Source organism: Bicyclus anynana, chromosome 11 (genome assembly GCF_947172395.1).
Source record: "Bicyclus anynana chromosome 11, ilBicAnyn1.1, whole genome shotgun sequence".
Classification (NCBI taxonomy): domain Eukaryota; kingdom Metazoa; phylum Arthropoda; class Insecta; order Lepidoptera; family Nymphalidae; genus Bicyclus; species Bicyclus anynana.
This window is the reverse complement of record NC_069093.1, coordinates 11,419,764-11,435,510: the sequence shown is the minus strand read 5'-3', so window position 1 is coordinate 11,435,510 and position 15,747 is coordinate 11,419,764. Positions and strand designations below refer to the sequence as shown.

At 37.5% G+C, this 15,747-nt stretch overlaps 1 protein-coding gene across 1 annotated transcript; it reads right to left on the bottom strand.

The window, feature by feature from the left end:
• Nucleotides 1-9,953: 9,953 nt before the first annotated feature.
• LOC128198527 (piggyBac transposable element-derived protein 4-like) lies at nt 9,954-12,762 on the bottom strand. Its single transcript, XM_052884442.1, has 2 exons — nt 12,222-12,762; nt 9,954-11,940 (listed from the first exon to the last, which is right to left on the bottom strand). The coding sequence occupies exons 1-2, from the start codon at nt 12,506-12,508 to the stop codon at nt 9,954-9,956; spliced, it is 2,274 nt and encodes a 757-aa protein (XP_052740402.1). The 5' UTR covers nt 12,509-12,762.
• Nucleotides 12,763-15,747: the final 2,985 nt, after the last annotated feature.

Here is a 15,747-nt window from a genome sequence, read left to right as displayed (position 1 = left end):
GTATGAATTGGTTGGTTATACCTAAGTACGGCCTCCGTGGCGCAGTGGTATGCGCAGTGGATTTACAAGACGGAGGTCCTGGGTTCGATTCCCGACTAGGCAGATTGAGATTTTCTTAATTGGTCCGGGTCTGGCTGGAGAGAGACTTCGGCCGTGGCTAGTTACAACCCTAACGACAAAGACGTACCGCCAAGCGATTTAGCGTTCCGGTACGATGTCGCGTAGAAACCGAACGTGATTTTCATTCTACTCCTAACAAGTTAGCCTGCTTCCATCTTTCATTGTAGTCAGGGCACAGAAAACACATGTACAAGTAGTCAAGGGCTAACTTGTAAAGAATAAAAAAATATATTATGAGCCGTGTTAACCCAGTGGATACGACTACTGCCTTCGATTCGGAGGTCGTAGGATCGAATCCGGTCCGGGGCATGCACCTCCAACTTTTCAGTGTTCATAATTTTTATGATATTAAATATCACGTGTCTCAAACGGTGAAGGAAGGAAACGGTGTTTTCTGTGCCTTGACTACAATCGAAGATGGAAGCGGGCTTACTTGTTAGGAGGATGAAAATCACGTTCGGTTTCTACACGACATCGTACCGGAACGCTAAATCGCTTGGCGGTACGTCTATGCCGGTAGGGTAACTGGCCACAGCCGAAGCCTCCCACCAGCCAAAACAAAAATTATTAGTTCATATTTAATTTTAACTTGGTATTTTACAGTTAACGGTACAAAGTACCTACCTAGGTAGTAGCAGTAGGTAGGTAATAGGTATTAACCGTTTCAGCGAAGCCGGCAGTAACTAATGGGTTTGCACCAGATGTTCAGCAAATAAAGGGGTTGGGGCGCATTTTCACTCGGAACTGCAATATTGTTATAATTTATTGCTTCATTTGCTTTCATGATGAAAACATCTGGATGGGATTTACCTTTCTCCCAAGTCATTTACTCGTGCTTAGGGTTACCATAAACAATCATGAATTCAGGACACGATTTTAAGTAATACGTATCACACTAATATTATAAAGGCGAAAGTTTGTGTGTAAGTGTGAAAGTGTGTAACTGTGTAATATGTTTGTTCCTCTTTTACGCTGCGGCTACTGAAGCGATTTGGTTGAAATTTGGAATGGAAATAGATTTTACTCTGAATTAACACGTATACTTTTCATCCAGGAAATATCCATGGTTCCCGCGGGATTTGTGAAAACGGAATTCCACGCGGACGATGTCGCGGACGTCCGCTAGTAATACATAACGTAAACATTCACAAGTCACGTACAGCAATTCAGTAAAACCCAAATGTATATTTAACATAATTTTTTACACGAAAACAAGAAAAAGGCAATTTTATTGAAAAATTCAATTTAGTACGAATTTTATTAAATTTTTAATTTATTGTTAGTAGATAGATATTGGGTAATATACAATAAATTGATATTGAATCTTGATAAACACATTGTCTTTAGACCAATTTAGAATTTAGTTTAAACTACTAATGTGTTAAAATGAGTTTTAGCTTTAAAACAAACGAACTTCTTTAAGTTTAATTAGAGTAAATAGTCTGGGAAAATACAAACGCATAGTTACCCTACGGTTATGCATTTGTGTACTCTAATACAATAAGTATGCACTTTTATTACCTTTAGGTAATCTTTTCCAGATGTCTGATCTTCATTGTTATTAACACTGTTTGCAGAAAATAAATACGGGAAGTAAGGTATTTTTTGAGCTTGTTAAGCCATGGGTCCAGATCATTATCATTAAAATTTGATTGGATCATTCCTGAGTCAAACTCTAAACATCGTCAAATCACATTGCAGCAGCGTGCTGGCTCTAAGCTCCAATAGGCTGGCGACGAGATGATGATGATGATTATGAATTACTAGTTGGGATTTTGCCCTAATCTGTTTATATTCCATTCCAACTTTGTTCTTTCTAATAAGAAATGTTTTACTATTTACCCATAAGTATCTTTTTAATTTTTATTATATTTTAATGTCCCACTGATGGTCACTAGGAAAGTGGAACGAAAGAGCGTGGCCTCAGCCCGATGCGTTGGTCTGATCAGTCCAAGTGGCACGTCGATTCTCTTTCTACGATCGCAAACGTTTTGAAAATGTATGGGAATGACAGATCTTGATCACGTGACCTGTCGATAGCAAATGTCATTCACATACATTTTTTAGTTTTCGAAGCCTTTGCGATCGTAGAAAGAGAATCGACGTACCACTTGGCTGCGGGGGCAGATCCGCATAACACTTCTCTCCACGATCTATAATGCTCTCCAGGTCGCCGAAGACAGGACAAGATGGCATGAATAACGCTTAAAGTCAAGGATGGAGGTGGTCACGACCTTTAGATGTGAGGAACACGACTTAAGGATAGGACCAGACTTTCGTTTTTATAGAAAATGGGATATAGAGCTTAGTCCTACTACGCTGCGATAATGCTTGACTCTTTACCCGATAACATGCCGTGGTGTCTGAGGTAACACCACCATGTCACGGCCTCCGTGGCGCAGTGGTGTGCGCGGTGGATTAATAAGTCAGAGGATCTGGGTTCGATTCCTGGTTGGGCCGATTGAGGTTTTCTTAATTGGTCCAGGTCTGGCTAGTTAGCTAGCCACCCTACCGGCAAAGACGTACCGACAAGCGACTTAGCGTTCCGGTAGAATGTCGTGTAAGAAAATTTTTATCTTACTCCTAACAAATTAGCTAACTCGCTTCCATCTTAAGATTGCGTCATCACTTGCCTGCAGGTGAAATTGTAGTCAAGGGCAATCTTGTAGAGAATAATAGGTAATAAAAAAAAACTTTCCAACTTAGCACTTGAAAATTTTTTGATAGAAGAAAAATCTCAATATTTAATTTCATAGCCCGACCCAGGAACTCCAATCCCAAGACACATAAGTTAACCACTGGAGTAACGGGGCAAATGCGCTAATATTTACTTTTAAAGTTAACCTAGTTATGAAATTGCACCATCGTATAATTTATAACATATAGAAAGTTCTGTTCAGTGTCTTGAATTTCCTGAAATTTACCAGAAATGTAAACTGTCTAGTGCTAGAGGAAGTAATGATTGTAATGTGTATTATATTTAAGATGTTGTTACATTTTAGTATTGAGCCGATCAAATAACTTCGACGTAACAAAATCATTTTATACAGCCTATTTTACGGCCCATTACCTATAGAATGACTAGGGAAGTGTAGTGTAAGGGTGGTGGGAGATCCACCACGCTGTCCTAATGCAGGTTGGCGGGCTTAGGAGTTAGGACGATAATGTTAAATTCTTTATCGACCACTATCACAAGGTAACGATAGTGACATACACCAACGGCCTGACTTGCTCTCCAAGTCATTGGGGTGTACATCACTAATTTCCCAACTCCAGACTGAGAAATTTTACTGAAAATATCTTAGAAGAAAGAAAAGCCAAGTATTTTAAAGCCCGATCGGACCTTGTGGTCCGACATTGTCCACGTGATATTCAATTTTTCACAAATCCCGCGGGAACCATGGAGTTTTAACGGGATATTTTATCCCGTTAAAACTCCATGGTTACTATTATCTCAAAAAAAATTCCACCGTGTTAAGATATAGGTAGGTTTTTTTTTTTTTTTTTTTTTTTTTTTTATTCTGTACAAGTTAGCCCTTGACTACAATCTCACCTGATGGTAAGTGATGATGTAGTCTAAGATGGAAGCGGGCTAACTTGTTAGGAGGAGGATGAAAATCCACACCCCTTTCGGTTTCTACATGGCATCGTACCGGAACGCTAAATCGCTTGGCGGTACGTCTTTGCCGGTAGGGTGGTAACTAGCCACGGCTTAAGCCTCCCACCAGCCTAGACCTGGACAAATTAAGAAAATCTCAATCTGCCCAGCTGGGGATCGAACCCAGGACCTCCGTCTTGTAAATCCACCGCGCATACCACTGCGCCACGGAGGCCGTCAAAAAACATCTACATTATATAGGTATATCTACATTTTAACACTGTGTATAGGTTCCATCATCATCTTACCAGCCGATGGACGACCACTGCAGGACATAGGCCATTTGTAGGGACTTCCAAACATCACGATACTGAGCCGCCTGCATCCAGCGAATCCCTGCGAATCGCTTGATGTCGTCAGTCCACCTGGTGGTGCTCGACCAACACTGCGCTTTATGCGAGGTCGTCATTCCAGCACCTTGTAACCTAACGTCCATCGGTTCTTCGTCCTATCTATTCCATATTTCAGTCAAATCCATTAAGTAGTTTTGTGATAAAGTGTAAACAAACATCTATGTACAATGTCCTTATAAACTTTCGCGTTTTTAATATTAGTAGGGATTAGTTCATTATAAGAATTCGTGCGGCGCCCATGTTGATTTATGCGCATTATTATGCACTTATTTATTACGGAAATTGTCTTGTCATCTTCAGCATAATACCGGCTATTAATTTTCTTATTTCTTATGGACAGCTAATGTTATTTAATTTACTCGATTTAGCTTCCTCTGATGGTCGGAAAAAAACTTAAAGTTCCACCATTATGTGAATAATTTTTACATTTTTTGCAGTTTGTATATTACACTATTATGTAAAATAATATAATAGTTTAGTCGATGTAATAGCTGACATAAAAATAAAATACGAGTATAAACTTCACGACTATAATCATTTTAATTTATTTAATTTTAACCCGTAGGTAGATTATGGTAGATACTTTTATATTTAATCTTATGTATTAACCTTTTTTATGGCTTAACTATCTATGAGAAAGTAGGCAAGAGACTTTCCCTGTGTTAGTCAAAGTAAAAGCTCATTTATTTACCTTTTCATGGATAATTCACTTAACCGATTTTGATGAAATTTGGTATACTTACGGCCAGTTTCTTCATCGCAAGTAACAGTCAAAGTAACGTCATAAATCAAAAGTGACGGTCTTATTCACTGAAAAGTAAAGTCTTCTTTACTACTTACTACTTTTACTGTTGTTAATTTAGCTTTACATGAAGAAACTGGCTGTTAGAGAAATAAATCCACACGAACGGAGTTGCGGGCGTTGGCCAGTTTAATTATGAAATGTAGTTTAATTTTGGCAACCTTGAAAAATAATAAGTAGCTATAAATATATTGTGTACCATGATAATTAAAATTAACATAATCGTTACTTCCTGTTCTTGATAGGGTGACATGTCGTGCAAAATGTATGTAATAGTTGTAAGTAGTAGGTACATGAGGAATTGCAAAATGTATGTGATAGTTGTAGGTAGGTAGAGGAGGAACTGCAAAATGTATGTAATAGTTGTAGGTAGGTACAGGAGGAATTGCTAAATATATGTAATAGTTGTAGGTAGGTACAGGAGAAATTGCAAAACATATGTAATAGTCGTAGACAGGTATAGGAGGAATTCAGAATTATACATCCTATTACAAAGAAAGTTCTAAGGAAGACAACAGCTGGTGCGGCGATAATGCTTGAACCCACTAATGACACAAATTCAACACGGTTTGTTAACACGTGTGCTAACAACAAAATATTCTATAAAATGTTTTTATCTGGGGTTCCGTACCTTTACTTTTTTTTTCAGTCAAGTCAAGTCAATCATTATTTTAGTATTATATTTCAATATCTTCACACGTTTTATAAATCCCGATGCATTTATAAATAGCAAGAGACAAAACCAAACGAATGGCCACAAATCCACCACGGTGATCAAGGCACTGCCAGTGTAAATATAGGAAGGGGTAGAAATAAAGACCAAGGGCTGATTGCTTAAGAGCTTTTTTGGTATAGAGATAATTTATCTCAATACCATAAAAGCTCTTCCTTGGAGTAGAACATAGGTTACTTTAAATCCATCTGAAATCCATGATTCCCGTGGGGTTTGTAAAAAACAACACAGTCACAGAGTTGCCGGCGCTAGTCCTGCTAATATTGTAAAATTTGTATGGATGTTTGTTACTCTTTGACGCTGCAACTACCCGACCGATTTGGCTGAAATTTTAATGAAGATATATAATACCCTGGATTAACACATAGGCTTTTTATCCCGGAAAAATCAATAGCTCCTGCGGGCTTTGAGAAAAACTGAATTCGACGCTGACGAAGTCGCGGGCGTCCGCTAGTACTAAATAAATAGTTTGTTTTACACGGAACCCTAAACCTGCGTAGATCGTACGATATCTACGAGCCAGCAAGAAGGCCAGGTGGGCTATAATTTGCCAGTATTTATTCGCAACATGGCGTCAATACAAATCGTAACTCATCATGAACAACATTTGGCGAGGCGGCTTTGCTAATGAGCTTTTCTGTTTGAATGTGTGAAGCTTTATTGTTTGGGGTGGCTTATATTAGACGTTTTTGTCAAAAAATATTTGTTGAAGTAAAACTTATTTAGAGGAATAACACAGTGAGGAAACTTGCGTACCAGACAATTTTCTTAATTCGCTGCGTGTGTGAAGTCTGCCAATCCGCATTGGGCCAGGTGGTGGACTATTGGCCTAACCCCTCTAATTCTGAGAAGAGACTCGAGCTCAGCAGTGAGCCGAATATGGGTTGATAATGATCACTAGTTCTTAAGGCCCCATCCAACAAGCATTGGAGCATTGGGCTGTGTCTAACCAAATCTCATGTTTACAACTACATAATATGTTGAAAAGGGGAATTTCCTTTATCATCATCAACAACAACCCATTTTACCGACCCACTGTAACTTTACCAACTTCCCAACTCAGGGCTCAACAGTTCAACAAAAAGTTCAACAGTCCTACCGAGTACTCGAACCCAGGTCCTCGTAATCCGAAAATACATTCACAGAGCCACTACTGCTGGACCAACAATACAGTTGGATCTTTATAGATAGGTCAAAATAATACCGATCAACAAAGCTAAAGGCAACCGTTACCGTGAACAGTTTCGCATAGCGTGGCTAACGGGAAGTGGGTGCATTAGTAACGAACACGACATATGGTTGCAGACGGCTGTATTATTATGATCGAAATTTCGGTAATATACTCCAAACAGACAGTCATCCCCTACTGCGTGCAGCCCTTTACGTATTATATGATTATTAGGAAACTAAATAATAATTTTCGCTTATTTTCTTTAGAAATAATTTACTAGTATCTTAAGTTTACCAATTTCTTAGTTAATTTAGTAATATTATGGTGGAAGGCTTCGGCCGTGGCTAGTTACCACCCTACCGGCAAAGACGTACCGCTAAGCGTTTTAGCGTTCCGGCACGATGTCGTGTAGAAACCGAAAAGCGGTGTGGATTTTCATCCTCCTCTTAACAAGTTAGCCCGCTTCCATCTTAGACTGCATCATCACTTACCATCAGGTGAAATTGCAGTCAAGAGCTAACTTGTAAAGAGTAAAAAAAAATAGTAACTCTCTAGACCTTTATTAAGGAAGGACTTCCATTATCTTATTTGGGTTAATGAGGGTTTTAATGTGTTTATTATGCTAGTTAATATTTAATTCAGGAACAGTTTTGCTATCCGTAGTTTCAGGGTTTTAATGTGTTTACTTTATTTACGTTTACGTTTTATGCTTGTTAATAAGTATTTAATTTAGGAAAAGTTTTGCTATCCGTAGTTTGTTAACTTGTCGTATTTCATCCTTCAAAATAGATTAAAATAAATTTAAAGTTAAACCTATTGTTGACGATTTTATATAACACTACGTTTTATGGTTTCCTTGCATTGAGGAGTAATGAAAAGTAATAAGAAATGATAATAATTTATAAATACGATAATAATTTATAAACTTCCATAGTAAGACCTCACGATGGCACATCATCATTTTAAAATTGCTTCCAATATTGCTCGCTGGATTACTTTACTTTCGACCCTGACATTAATGAACTATTAAAGTAATCCATACGAATATCTTAGTGGCAAGGCAATAGAAATGGCATGTTCCACTACAAACTATTGTCACCGATATGCTACCCCTGTATGGTAATAACTAATAACTAATGAACATTATATTGATATCACAGATAGTCCGGGATCTGTAGAACATTTTTTTTTACAACTGATTACTATAAAGTAAATTTTTCGTGAGTAGCTTCATCTCGATGAGATGATCAACTTTTTTATACACGAAAATTCTTGATTTTGGTACCTAATTGATTTACCAGGAAATGAAAATTACTGAGCGTCGGAACGATATAATGTACCATGCAATTTGTAGGACATTGTGGCTGTTAAGTTGTATGAGTATTAATTAAGCAACAGTAAAAAAAACAGCTGGTTAGTAGCAACTTTTAATAACCTCGTTATTTGATACAAGATAGGAGAAGGGTAGTTTATCAAAAGTTGTTACTAACCAGACGTTTTTTGCTGTTGATTTTTTATTTCCTAGTAACTTAGTTAGCTTCCAGAATTTTCTTCAATAAAATAGTGTACCGTTGACTTCATCGAGATGAAGCTACTCACGAAAAATTAACTTGATAGTAATTAGTTGTACAAAATGTTCTACGGATCCCTGACTAACATTTGACATCCAGTAAACTTAAAAATTAATATTATGGTTTAGCCCTAGTTTTAACCCGACGATATATTATTATTTGACCTTATAATGCATTAAGCTTAAGCCTTGTATTTATCGGTAATATCCTTAGCTTTTATTGATTAGTAAAATTCAAAACTTTTTTGCATACATAGTCACTTAACAATAAATAAACGTAGACTTCAAAAAGGTATCCGTGTAGCAATATAGTCAGAATATGTAGGAACGTCCCAAGGAGTAAATGATTTACATAATATACTTGATTAATTTTACTGACCCAAGTTAATAATACCAATAGTACTGGTAATTGTAGTAAATATTTTTTTATACATTCATTCTTGTGATATTCGGCTGATGATGATGAATACATCTAGTGAAATATACTTCACACTCACCATACTATCTAAAAATAGGTCGGTTAAGTGATTCAACGTTTATGTTTCTCTATAAACTTGTTTACTTTCAAGTAAATTACCTACTATTATTTTATTACTGTAAGTATAGCTTACAATCGTATCTAAACTAATATTATAAAGCTGAAGAGTTTGTTTGTTTGTTTGATTGAACGCGCTAATCTTTGGAACTACTGGTCCGATTTGAAAAATTCTTTCAGTGTTAGATAGACCATTTATCGAGGAAGGCTATAGGCTTTATATTATCCCTGTATTCCCACGGGAACGGGAACCACGCGGGTAAAACCGCGCGGCGTCTGCTAGTTTTTTATATAGGTGTCCTGATATTATAACTAGCTTGGACATACTGATACTAGTGGTTTTTATCCGCCGTTTTTTATAATTTGGACACATCGAATTAGAGCGAGCGGCTCTTTTGTACAATGATTTAGTAGCGCCGACAAATTGAGCCTTCCTGATCGGTTTAACACATTCACTGCTTAAGATATTATTAAAATAATTAGGCAGAAACCAAATTTTTTTAAGGCGTATTTTGATTAAGTATATAGGTATGTTTAAAAATATGGATGAAAGTATATTGTTATTATTATTTTTTTAATAAAAAATAACCTTTTTCGGATCCGAGTGTTAGGCACATAGCGCGCCAGGTGCCGGTCACTCGGATCCGAGCGTAAGGGACAGCAATGGTTGGAATGGAACTACTCCACAGATTTCGATAATTCTTTTACATTTTAAATGCTATATTATCCCTAAGTAACATAGGGATATAGATAGTAAATAAAATATAATGCGCATTTGAATAATTATTTATTGAGGAAGACATTCATAAATCTGAGCGATACAATAATATTTATCAAAAATCAAATCAAAGCCATACAATCAAAAGTATCAGTACGTAATAATTATAAGTTTAATTGAAAACTTGTCACAGAATAAAGGTGAGTCACTCACATAAAGGTACAAAGGAATAAAAAATATTCTGAAAATTTTAACCACATAGGTAACAAAACAATAAAATTTAATGAAAACAATTATGAATGTGCTAGGCAGAAACATTTTGTACAGAAACCTGGAGAACCTTCACATTGCTTACATTCATAAATTGTTTGCACCCTTTTTTTCTGTGATTTGCAACCTTTGCATTCTTTTCGGACCACTTCGATAGTTTGTTTCGTGACTCTTCCTACTGTCTTAACTCTCGTCCGGGTCTTTTCTATTTTTGTGAGTTCGTGTTTCACTTTCAAAACATTGCGTCGATTTACATCATTAGGATCAGGTAAAAGCTTCTCCAGTATCTTCATACGGAAATCATATAGATTTAATTTGTCATTCGCCGAAAATGTATTGTACAAGTGCAATGCATTAGTAAGGCTCATTTGCAGCATATGCACAAACAGCTTCTTGTACCAACGCAGCGTCTTCCTTTGGACTGGATAGTATGCCAACATCTGATCTTGAAGATCAACACCCGACATAAAATTATTGTAATGAACGATTGCCATTGGTTTCACTACTATAGATCCTCTTTTGGAAGTAGTCTCCATCATCTCACTACCGTGTTCTGTAGAAATATACAGAACGTATCGCTTATCCCTCCATTTTCCGACATGAACGCCGTTCAAGAACAAGGATTTGTTTTCTCCCTTTTCCAGTGAAACAGAGCCAATTTCGACGGGATTATCTTTCCTGTTTTTTCTTAACGTTCCTGTGCAGTATGTCTGTCGATCTAGCAATTTCACAGCCAGGCCATAAGAATTATAATAATTATCCATGTATACATGATGGCCACAGTCCAGTCTCTCTTCTAGTAGTTTGAAGACAATCTTACTACTATGTCCTTGCCCTGATGTCTCATCATTAGCACCGGCGTAAACTTGAAATTTCAAGACCGTACCATCTGGTTCTGCTAAAACATAGAGTTTAATGCCATATTTATGTCGTTTGTTTTTTATATATTGTCGGAACAGCAACCGACCGCGCCACAATACCATGGACTCATCCAATGATAGCTCTTTACCTGGACAGTAAATAGTTTTCATTTTATTGTTAAAATGATCCATGAATGGTCGGATTTTATTGAGACGGTCTTCTTCACTGGTTACAGACGTAAAGTGTAGGCATCGTAAAATAAGTAAAAAACGATTTCGTGACATGAATTGTCCGAAGCATGGAATATTAAACAAATAGTGTCGTTTCCAATAATCACTTAAACGGTTTAGTCGAATTGTTCCTGTGTGAAGAAGGAGTCCTAAAAATGTCAGCAGTTCTTCCTTTGTTAAATCTTTCCAAGATTTTATTCTGGAGTTTTGTTTGACGTTTTGTGCATTACCGACTCTTATTGCGTTCGCGTTGGTCTCGCGAACTATAAGATCTAACAACTCGTCATCAATCATTAGTCGGAATGCTTCGTAAGGATCAGTTGGAGGCGGCACTAAGAGTTCCTGTTCCTTAGTAAACTCTAAGCTTTTCATGGAGCTTGGATCACTGCTCCAGGTGGTAGTGGCTCCTTGACCAGAGGGTGAGTTATTGGGTGATAGATAAAAATCATCGGGTAAGTCTGGAGTACGACTTCCAGATCTCCGAACAGCCATAATTGATGGAGAGACGTCATCACGTTCTGGCGAAAGGTTGGGGGTGATCGCATCGGATCTCAGAAGAGATACGCTAGGTGTTGAACTGGTAGGGTTAATTGGTATATCCGGCAAAAAATCTCCATAGTCCTGTACGATATTCGGCGATGTAGGACGGCAGTCAATTTCAGAATTGAATTCAAAGCTACCGTCTCCATCAAATTCCAGTAGTCGAGGCGCTGACTTCGATGCTGAGGAACTATTTAGATCTGGTAACTTCAACGATTGAGTAGAATTATTACGCGTGGGGCCATCCCTAAATGAAGGTCTTAATCGCTTACATTGAATGATAGCCCTTCCATCTGACTCACATAAACCACGTTTTGATGCAGATGAACTTGAAGGTTGAGGTGGTGGTACACAGCTGACTGTCTTTGAGGCAGGTGACCTTTAAATAAAATTAAATGGAATTAAGTACAATTTACTGTTATTATTGAGTTCAATCAATTTAATTTCATAATAAATATTTTTAAGCATTTTTTGATGGTAACTACACCTCTTTGAGACGGTTCAAAGCAATGAGGAATTTGGCTTTTGAGGCTTAGTGATTAAAGTGTCAAGGATGGAATCCTGAAGGAACGGGTTCGATTCCCACTCGGAGATTTCATTTTCCACATTGTTTTCAAATATTTATTGTCATGCGTTCATAACATCATTAGTTAGTCATACCTTGAAGGTTGAGCTAGTGGTATATGGCTTGTCGTCTTTGGGGCAGATGACCTTGAAGGTTGAGCTGGTGGTACACGGCTGGTCGTCTTTTGCTTCAGTCTAGTATCAAAGATACTATCATCACTGCCGCAACTAGAAGAGTCCTCTGAACTTGAAGAGTCTTCATCAGCTCTTTGAGAATACACATCCTCATCACTATAGTCAGACTCATAGTCATCACTTTGCCGACGCTTTTTTCTAGAACTACTCGTAGATTTACTTCCAGACGGTCCAGCCTTATTGTCCATTTTAGTGCAAAAATAGCTTTGATACGATCGTGTGTAAAAGTCACAATTACACTGTTATAATGAAACCAATACGCGTTTTCGTAAGTTGAATATGTTTCAGAGCGGTCGCGCAAACCAACATAAACTCACCTCAAACGCCGGCGGCTTACTGACTACTACAAAATGCACAGGCCGGTCACTCGGATCCGAGTGCGCGGCACCGCTACTATCCCCCCTCCCAACTCGGATCCGAGTAGTGAGCACTAAATGTGTTAAAATCGATACATCGTTCAGCTAACCTGGATGTAAAACGGTTGGCAATTACCTACATCGCTAAGAGCTTGTAGTTTTTATAATTTTAAATATGTATTTTTTATTATTTTTTTTTATTTTAAGAGTATCCAGCGGTCTAGAGCCTAAATGGTAATTCTACAGGTTTAATTTTATAGATGTATCCGATTTCCAAAAAGGAGGAGGTTCTATGTTTGGATGTATGTTTTAGAGATATATATTTTAGAGATACTCCTTAGATACTACTACAAAGGAGTGTTACTGGCTTGCAAGCGCCTGACTTATTTGATGAATTGATGATGTGACGCAAGTCTAGAATTGAAGGACCAAGTAATAAAAAAAATTCTTCATGGAATCTTGTACTATTAGCTATTCTGTGGTTTAATTACAATGAATACTGAATAGCGTAAGTAGCTATGTAAGTACTACATTTACATCAATGTTATAAGTGGTAAGTCTACACAGGGCAATATCAAAAAAAGAGACTAACAAATTATTGTTTGCTCGTAATTTCGACAATTTGCTATTTAATAAGGTTACCTATTTGTACTAAAAATAGAGATATTAGAGCTATGGTTCTAATCCTTATTTTGACTACCTTTGGTCCTTTGAGAATATACGTATTTAATTTTAATTTAAAAAAAAAAAATATTTTTGTATAATCCAATTAAATTTAATGTAAAAGATGCACACTCAAAATATATCGTCGTCATCAACCCATATTCGGCTCACTGCTGAGCTCGAGTCTCCTCTCAGAATGAGAGGGGTTAGGCCAATAGTCTACCACGCTGGCCCAATGCGGATTGGCAGACTTCACACACGCAGAGAATTAAGATAATTCTCTGGTATGCACTATATCCTCACGATGTTTTCCTTCACCGATTGAGACACGTGATATTTAATTTCTTAAAATGCACACAACTGAAAAGTTGGAGGTGCATGCCCCGGACCGGATTCGAACCCACACCCTCCGGAATCGGAGGCAGAGGTCATATCCACTGGGCTATCACGGCTGGGCTGTCAAAATATATATGATTATTTAATTCAATTGACGTTTTCCGTGGTGCAGTTACCACAAACTAGTTTGTTATCTACAAACTACCAAAACTTTTTCTAAATTAAATATTAACTAGCATAGTAGACACGTTTAAACCCTCCTTTACCCAAATAGAAAAGATAAAGGAAGTCCTTCCTTATTATAAGTCTAGACTCTAGATAATGAAACTATTTTCGAGGAAGTTAAGCGTTTGACGGCTTCCGTAGCGCAGTGGTTGCGCGGTAGAACTACAAGACGGAGATCCTGGGTTCGATCCCCGGCTGGACCGATTGAGGTTTTCGACGATATCGCTCACTATTCGGTGTACTATACCGGTACCATTGATTACGTAGGTTCTATTTAATGTTTTGCTCAATCCACATTCAACGCGCGCGAGGCCTTAATGACGCGATAGGTTAAAGAAAAACAGTATAGACACGAGTAAGAGTCTACGAGATAAAGACGTGAAAGTGAATCAGTTCAGTACACAACGTGTGAGTCACACATTACACCATGTTACGCACGTCTTAGATTGCTAATGTGAGTGACCGGCCTTGCTGGCCGCTTTAATGAAATTCGGTTACGAATCGACCGTGAACAACGTCGCGTTCGGTATAAAGTATAAACTACTCACTTTCGGTGTAGTGTTCGCAAGTCATAGATTTACTGGGAAGCGTGTTGGATTGCTAATACATAGTAATGTGGGTAATTAATTGAGGTTTTGATATCTTACGAACTGGCACTCAGAGTAAGCAAATGATTCCTATGGCGTATTCGTTTCACTCTTGAAAGTTTGCCATGATTCACTATAATAGTACGTATTATGAATGCTATACGCACGCATGCTATCTGAAAAACACTTCAGCGGACGCCCCGCAGTTTCACCCGCGTACCAGTGGGAATACAATAAAATGTACGATACAAATAACGTGGATTTCTATTGGTAAAACAATTGTCAAAATCGGTTTAAGTATATCCAGAGATAACCCCAGAGCCCTACAACCTCCCAAAATTTACCTCTTTGTAATATTTTAGCGTACGTTAGTGATCTAGCGTTAGTATCTAACTGATATAGAAGCGCTTGACATTTTTACTTCAGTGATTACTTTTCTTTCGATAGTAAATTATAGATTAATAATATGAATAACTTATATGTGGATTTACTGGGAAGCGTTATAAGATGGCTAATTACATTAAATAGTGGGTAATTTATTGTGGTTTTGATATCTTATGAAATAAGTAGGTAGCACATAAATCTGAGTAAGAGAATAATTCTTTAAGCACCAATTTTAGACATATTTAACATTTAGTTGCCAATTCAGCCTTACTATAGAAGCGCCTTAAAGCAATAGTTAAGTAGTGCGGACTCAAGTCTGGGAAAAAACTGGATTTGCCGGCCCATTCCTACTCTAACCAACCGGCAATTTACTTATATTTAAAAGAATGATAATTCTACTTTAATAATGAAATCATTACTTCATGCAAAACAATTTGCTACAACATTTAAGTTGTCCAGTTTCGATTAAACGAAAAGGATATTTGGATGCATCGATTATAGTATCAATAGATTGATCGTAATTTCTGTATCCGTACAATCGTATTATGCTTACGAAATAAATCTTTACCTTTTGAAATTAAACTCCGTTTATCGGAAGGTTGCGTGCAAATAAAACGTAAGCTACCGTACCGATACCGCGAGCTAAACACAATTTAGTAATTTATCCGTATAAATACACAGTAAAACTTCCATAAGTCCATTTCCTCTAAATCGATTGAAATGGGAAGTTCGGTAAATGTTTGTAGCCCGGAGGCATGGATGCGGTGCAACGTTCTTGACATGCAATCGGTCAAAATCCTTGCCCGAGCCACTATTATTGAGTCCAGTTTCTTTGTAAAAGGGGTACCTAATGTCGAAAAAAGGCCAACGAAAATT